At 32.9% G+C, this 8,534-nt stretch overlaps 1 protein-coding gene across 1 annotated transcript; it reads left to right on the forward strand.

Moving 5' to 3' along the window:
- Positions 1-953: 953 nt before the first annotated feature.
- Positions 954-6,021, forward strand: LOC121980503 (transcription initiation factor IIE subunit beta-like). The gene is made up of 5 exons (XM_042532571.1): positions 954-1,163; positions 2,125-2,385; positions 3,003-3,134; positions 5,043-5,159; positions 5,391-6,021. Exons 2-5 carry the CDS (start codon positions 2,125-2,127, stop codon positions 5,721-5,723), a joined length of 843 nt encoding a protein of 280 aa, XP_042388505.1. The 5' UTR covers positions 954-1,163; the 3' UTR covers positions 5,724-6,021.
- Positions 6,022-8,534: the final 2,513 nt, after the last annotated feature.

Raw genomic sequence — 8,534 nt, forward strand, 5'->3', positions numbered from 1 at the left:
ATTTTGAACTTTGAATTTCTGAATATTAATTTAAATATCCTACCGCGATATCATAGTGCTAGATACATCTTTTTCTACCCCTAAAACATCCACATTGCTATGTTAATATGGTGTTATAATATCTCTATTGAAACTAATGTGTAGGGGGGGTGTTTTAATACCCTTTCACATCAACAACATTAAGACATTTAACATGTTGAATGGGGTGGGCCACGCCATAAGTATATTTTTTAAAATTTTATTTATTAAAATAAATTATAAATTTAAAATTTAAAATTTAAAATTAAATAAAATAAATAAATAATAAATATGAGTGTATTTTTCAATAATAATAATTTAAATATTTTAAAATATATTTATTTAATATAATATAATTTTAAAATGATTAAGTGAAATATAAGATCCATAAATAATGGAGGTCGGATCCTTTTGATCATAAAGTATAATTCATCCTTCAAAGGATGAACCATTTCATTTATAGGTAAAATTTTATGGATCCCATATGTTATACAGGTAGGATTCATAGGATCTGACCTATTAGCAACTCCTGATCCAGGAGTAAATCAAGGGTTGCGGTCCAGAGGATCCTGATCGTAAATAATAAGGATGAATATTAAAAAGAATATGAGTGAAAAAGATATATTATTATAATAAATATATGATAATAAATTTCATATTTTTTAGAATATTATAATGGTGATGCGGATGCTCTTAGCCACTTAAATAGATTGAGAGGGAAGTTTATGATAAGTATATCTTTTATTGAAATTTTAAGAGAGGTAAATAAAAAATAAATCCGAAAATTAAATGTACCTTCTAAAAATTCCGCAACTTGTAAAATCACTGATATACTGCTACAGTAATATTTTACCAATTTGTGTGGATTTTTTTTTTTATGGGATCGCCTGCTTTATATTATATATATATATATATATATATATATATATGGCATGTGGCTACAGATTGTTAAGACTTCGTTGGGGGTGGAATCGGATATCTCTCAGCCCTAATTGCAGCGGCGCCTCCAACCAACGCCGACGTCCTTCTCAAAATTAGTCGCCGCCGGTCCTCCGACGCTCTCTGGATTTTCTTAAAGCCTGATCGAAGCCTCCTCGAGTGGAAATCGTTTCTTCCAAACCCTATTTGCATCGCAGATCAGTAAGGTATGGCTCCTGCTCCTTCTCTTTCCGTATTCTTCTTCTCCATCGGTCTCCGGCTAGATAAATCACCTCTTTGTCTCGTCCTACTCATCGCTTCTTCATGTCAATGGCCATTGGAACCAATCGTCGACCTATTCTCTCCCTTCCTCCTTTCTTCTTTGCCTTACCAATTTCTTAGATGTCGTCTCTGACCAGAACAATTCATCAATGTTTCAATATCTCTACAACTCCTTTTCCTTCTTGATTGATCCCTTTTCTCGCACGGGCTGTGACAAGGTCTGTGTTGCTATTGATTTTAGGATAGTCGCTCTTAACAAGTTTTCTTCTCTTTTCAGTATCCTCTCTCCTGCCCTCTAGATTGCTAACTTTTAGTTAATTTTCTTTTGATTTGTATCCACTAGTAATACGCAGAATGTTGGATTTAATCAAAGGCATGCTTCAAAGGGATGCTTGAATTGATTATAGTACCTGTTTTACCTTCATCTTCCTTCGTACAGCTAACTATGTATTGTGTATATGTATTTTTTTGTAAGAAAATTTTGCCTAGGTTGTCAGGTCCTATAGTTTGATTCCATGCATCCTTGACCGTTCATAGGTAAGACAGAAAATTTGATAACCTTCTCACGCACTTTATTATCTCTCTCAACTTTCGATCTTTCAGTCCCCTGTCAACTTTGAGGTACTCTACATGTGGTTCGTGACAAAATAGAAAACCTTCCTTGAATTTAGAACAAAACAAAAATACCAATTGCTTGGGTATTCTCTTCTGCCATTCTTAAACTAGAATTATGATGATCAGACATTTTACTACAACTTTATAATCTGAATGTATGATTTCTTCTGAAAACTCAACACAATTGTTTTAATAGAAACTGATATTGTGATAAATTTGTTCAAAAATTGAGTATTCATGTTCTTATATTGAGCTATTCTTTTTAAACGTATGATTTTGGTCATTTTACAGATGTCACTGCAAGAAAGCCTTAATAGGTTTAAGCAACAACAGGAGAGGTGTCAGTCAACTCTCACAGCTATATCGTCTCGTCCATCTTCAAAGACTTCTAAATCACACAAAGCAGCACCTAGTAGCAATTCATCAGCTCCTTCAAAAGTATCTGCACCCATTAAATTCTCAAATGATACAGAAAGGCTGCAGCACATCAATGCGATTAGAAAGTCTCCTGTTGGTGCACAACTTAAACGTGTTATTGACTTACTCTTTGAGGTATGACCTTTTCTGCAATTATTGTAGGATGTAATGGTACAATATTAGTTGAGGAATGAAAATGGAGTGTTGATGTGTTCCAAAGTAGCTATGGAAGTAAGAGTGGCATTGGTGGAAGGCCTGGTACATAAGTATAATTTGGTTTTCAAAAATTGTTTCTCTTGGTTCAAATAATCTTAGTCCTCTGAGTATATTTACAACCATAAAAAGCTTGACGCCCCAGTTTTTCAATGTGCCTAAGCAATGGGTTCCAGCAATGTAGCTGTAGTTTTTCAGGTGGTTTATCTAGATGTGGAAAAAGTTCAGCCCATATTTGCCAAAAAGGCATTTAACATATAGATTCATAATATTTATTATGTTTGATTAACTATTTGATTTGGTAACACGATATTAGCTAAAAAATGACAATGTTAAGAAATGGCGATTAGATATATCATTGAGATCTCTTGTTCTTAAGGATTTAATGTCAGATTAAACAGATGCTTTGTTGTTGGATTCTGCTTGTATGCTTCATTCTGTGCCCCAAGCACAATAGATTATGCTATTAACAAAAATAACCCAGAGGTTCCTATTTCAACCTATGTCTCTATTAATTCCTCTCTTTTCTACTTTTGCAGACTAGACAATCTTTTACACCAGAAGAGATAAATGAAGCATGCTATGTCGATGTAAATTCCAATAAGGCGCTCTTTGATAGCTTAAAGAATAACACAAAAGTAAATTATAATGGGAAGCGCTTCTCTTACAAGGTAAAATTTGTTATGAAGAGAGGAAGCACTATCAAATCTTCTACATGATTTGCTTCGTCTACATTATTTATATCTCCTCACATATTGTTTGGTTACTAAATAAATTTCTTCCAATTATTTGTTCTGGTATTTATGCCAACTCAGTAGGTTTGTTAGTGAATGGACACTGATGCAATACAAAAGATTCTATCTATATATACCTGATTGTTTTAATGATGTTCATCTTAATTCAGTTTTATAATCAAGCCATGAGGACTAGACTTTATGGCTTCACCGAAGTCATATTGACCTGGGTTCAAGTGGTGGCAGACATTTGACCTACTATGGGGTCATGTTCAATGGAAAACTTGATATAGACAAACTGTTATATCTTTATAGGAAATAAGCTAGACGGGTGTGCCCGAATCAATATATTGTGTCAGTGGTCATGTTCAATGGCAAACTGGATCTAGATAAACTATTATCTCTTCATAGGAAATATGCTAGATGGGTGTGTGCTCAAGTCAGTATTTGTATCAGTGGATTAACTTTTTAATATATTCCTGTCCCATCTTAAGTTAAAGGTAAGCTGTTGGGAAATAACCAAGATATTGTAAGGCATAGTTCCAAGCGGTCAGCCCACACCTTACTGCCTAGGCATTAGGCGGGAGCTTAGATGCACAATATTTAAACAATATAAAAATAGAGAAAAAGAAATAAATTAAATTATGAATGACTAATATTAGTGGATATGTATAATAATTGCATCCTTAAGTAATCAAACTAATGATACGATCATAAATAAACAGATTATAATTGACAAATAAGCTCTAAACACATGACAACAATGAAATTTCATATTAAAAAATTACAAAAATTGTAAGAAAATATATAGCTAGTTTATAACTAGTCTAATACTATATAATCTTAGAATATAGATAATTAATGTCTAATGAACTTGCAACTTTTTTTTAAAAAAAAAACATCAAATCTATCTAGATTATTTAGATGGATGGTTGGGCTGCTAAAAGGGCCACTTAATAATGGCTAACTAACCATTAGGCAAATTGACCTCTTGGTAAAGCCACTTAGGTAGACGTTTGGGTCACTTTTTAAAACTATAGAAATAACACAAAGTTAAGTGTAACCTCAATAGGTAGTATACTAGGGCCGTAAACGAGTCAAACTTTATGTTGTTCGAGCTTGGTTGACAAGGTAATCGAGTCAAGCCAAGCCTAAAATGAATCAAGCCATTAAAATGGTTGTTCAAGTTTGACTTGGTTTCTTTTTTACTAGCTTAAGTTTGGTTCAAGTTTGGCTTGAGCTTGTTTCATTATCGAGCTATCAATTCAAGTTTGTTTAATTGTTTGAAACTTCTATATTTTTAAACTTGTTTAGTTGGTTAGTGAGATTGAGAGTTTATTTATTTACCATATTGGTAAGAGCTTTATTGATGAAGATACTTCATAAATTCTATTCATGAACATTGTTACGAACAGATCACAATCTATATTAATGAGTTGAACATGTGTTCAAGCTTGTTCATTTAGGTTAACGAGTTGTTTAAGTTTGATTATTTAATTGACGTTGTGTATATTGAACGGACATAAACAAGTTCCTACCTAGCAGAACACCAAACTTATTCACGAACATTTAGTTCATTTATAGCCTCAAGTATAGTTTCAATAGCTTGTATAATTCAAGAGATGGTAAATTGATGGATTAAGATGACAGACATTTAAAAATGGTCAACAAAAGATTCCTGTAGCAGATCTCAAACATTTGTTTGTTGATTGTGTGCCTTGCCATATCTGTGAGAGTTATTGGTTGTCATCTAGGATTTTTATTGGAACCCTTGGATGAAGTTGCTTCTGCTTTTCACGAGTTTGTGAGCAATGCAAAAAAATAATATTTTTGAATCTTTTACAGTCCAAGCATGATCTGAAAGGGAAGGACCAACTTCTTTCACTGATAAGGAAATATGCAGAGGGACTCCCAGTTGTGGAGGTCAAAGATTCATATTCATCTGTTCTGGAAGACTTGCAGGTATCTTACTGGAATCTACTTACCTGATCAAATTCTCAATGTTAATCACTGTCTCCACATATTTAGAACTACTTTACTTTTGACTAACTTACAACTAAAAGGTGAATTGCATGCTCTGGAAAAACTTCAGCTCCTTGCAATGTTTTTTTTTAATTGCAAATAGATTATGAGAGATTATTTTTTTTCTACTTTTGTTACAGTGATAATTCCATATCATTTATGCACCTGTAGGCTCTAAAGGCATCTGGTCAAGTCTGGTTATTGTCCAACATGGATTCTCAGGAAGACATTGTTTACCCCAATGATCCAAAGGTAATCATAAAGGTGGATGATGAATTAAAGCAGCTTTTCCGGGGGATAGAGTTGCCAAGGGACATGGTTGACATCGAAAAGGAGCTTCACAAGAATGGCATGAAGCCAGCTACCAACACTGCCAAGAGGCGGGCCATGGCAGAAGTTCACGGCATCACTTCCAAGCCTAAGCCAAAGAAAAAGCGCGAGATTACACGCCGTACCAAGTTGACGAATGCCCATCTCCCGGAGCTCTTCCAGCACTTGAATTAGCCAAAACTGCACCCTGTATCAGTTTCAGGGCCGAGATGATTGATTCCTAAATTCATGCTTAATGCAGAGCTTCTTTCAATTATTAAGACTAACGTGGGACTTGGATTTGAGTATATGCTCCCATGTTGAAAAAGTGATGCACGGACTTAATAGTCAAGGTGGTGGAATTATTAATATTCTACTAGTCTGTGTTATTTGTTACATTGGTGGAGTGCTGTTTCAGAGTCATAAAGTATGTAAAATGGTTGAGTATTCGTTTTTTCAGAATTATAAATGCCAATGAGTATCATTAAGAATCTCCAGCTGGATAAGATCTCCTCAGGTCACCCATTTGCAATATTTGAAGTCGAACCACGTGCACTAAACTAGAGAAACTAGTAGCAAATCAAACCAATATATATGTTTATTGAATCATGCTACCAATACATTTGGAAAATATATTTCTCTAAATAAGCCACCATTTGGAGGTGGATGATTTTCCCTTTGTTCATCCACTGGATAAGATTTTTCATTCCAGTAAAAAAAAAATGTCTAGCAATACTCCGTACCTAAGATTCGAATTGTGTGCTTAGTCTGTTGAACATGAGATGACACTACTTCCTAGTAGTGCTACTTGAGATTGCTACTCCCTAGTAATGTGTATAAGTTTGAACTTGCCATTGATTAGCAGTCATCAACCTCAATAGAAAGAAATGTTTTCTTTTAAGGTTTAAAATGTTAAGTAAAGTGTAAAACTAAAACTAATGTATCCCTGTATCCTTGACTTGACATGGCCTAGTCATGCCCATTTGAAAACCTAAATATCTGATTGGCAATGGTGTAAGAGAATAATTGACTTTCGGTTGTCATTTCTTCAGACAATTTAGGACATCCACAATTGTGTTAATGTCTTAGGTATTAACGTCGACGTGGACATTTTTTAAAACACTGTAGTATTAACGCATTTAAATCTTTGAACGCGTTAATGCTACAGATTCATTAAAAAAATATATATATACATTAACACTTTCACGCATTCACAGTGTTGCAGATGTTCTTAGTATTTCTGACAAGATAAGAAAAGGTGGATTAGTCATGAATTACTTCAAAATCTACTAAAATATAATAATTTATAGGCTCTAAGCTATCTCATGATCTACAACAAGGAACAAGTACTTTGGTATCGTCATCTAACTATCCCTTAATGCATATCACTCTTGGATAACTCCACAATAATTGTTCTCTTGTTGAAGTCTACCATGTGAAAGCTATTTGTTCCGATTCGATTGTTGATTGATTGTCACTGATCACATTGCAATAATGATAATATTCAGAATCCAAGATATTCATTATTGAGGGAAACTATGTGATACAAATCATACTCCAATCCATACTGTCAATCGTGTGTCGGTAGTATTCGAGGGTGATTTCATCTTTTCCCTTGCCATCGACACTCCCTCTTTCACATACACCCAAAACTAGATGCATTTCCATTTCAAATCTCTTTCATGAATTTGGTGTAACCCCCTAGTCTCAATATCTCTTTTAAGTAATTGAAAGGAGCAAAGGCCATATAACCCCTGTTTTATCCCTCTTCGTAGGGTACGATGAAATAAATAACCCTTTAATATAACGTCTTCAAACAATTTCCAAGTACACATCTATTGGTAGACCTGGCTATGATTCGAAGTAGATAGTTTGATGATTCAAAATAGTGATTTAAAATTATTATTTATATTTTAATTACAAATATTTTAAAAATTATAAATTTAGAAAAAAAAGGTTCAAACTCATCTGAATTGCATACATAGCCTTCTAGAATATTGGAGAATCAAAGCCTATAGTTCGCTTATCATTTTTATTGTTACAATCTTAGAAATTGACATTATTTACTTACTTTGAGTTTCCATAGTGGTAGTCCTTTTATATTAAATGTTTAATAATTCTTTTAATTTAATATTAGACTATTTAAATAAATTAAAATCAGTATTTTATTAATTCAATGAAAATCTAAATAATTGCATTGGAAAACAATCAACTCAATGTTTTAATTTCAATATGTAGATTGATCAACCAATTGAAATTTATAAAATACAATGCAATATTTACAATTTACAAGTATTTTTCCTAAATTTAATGATTTTTTTAAAAAATATTTAATAAAAATAGATGATTTTAAAAAAATATATTTCTTAAACTTGGAAAGTTTCAATACTTTCTTGTACATCAATTGCTCATGATCAATAAATTCAAGATGAAAATTTGAAATTACTGAGCTTCTAAATTGAAGATAAGAAATTGAAAACAATTGAACTTTCAAAATTGAGCATCAAGAATAAACAAGTTGATGGGGAAAAAACCAACATAATGATTAATCTATTTATAGAGTTTAAAGAATATGTATTAACCTTAAGGTAGCCATGATTTAGAATTCCAACGACATTGAAAAACAAACACTTCTCTAAAGTGACAATTTAAATAACTGACTCAAGCAGTTAGTTCACAATTAAATTCGGATCGAAACTAGGATGATTAACCCATTGACTCGGTTATGATTCTGGACCGAGTTTCGAACGACGTTTCTGCCTATTAGGGCCAAAGAATGATTTTCCAGAAAATAGCAAAAAGAAAGATAGAATGAAAAAGAGTAGGACAGTAACAAATAAAAGAATCTTTTCATATTTATAAAATCAGTTATTTAAAAACAAAATACAATATTTAATATTTAATATCTCCCAATTGCTTCTTGCTTGGGCCATGTACTCCCAAAGAAAACTGCGGGATGGATTAGTTTTTCCCCAAAGGCATTTCCTGCCGCTGGTCCTACTACGC

Source organism: Zingiber officinale, chromosome 5A (genome assembly GCF_018446385.1).
Source record: "Zingiber officinale cultivar Zhangliang chromosome 5A, Zo_v1.1, whole genome shotgun sequence".
In the NCBI taxonomy this organism is placed as follows: Eukaryota; Viridiplantae; Streptophyta; class Magnoliopsida; order Zingiberales; family Zingiberaceae; genus Zingiber; species Zingiber officinale.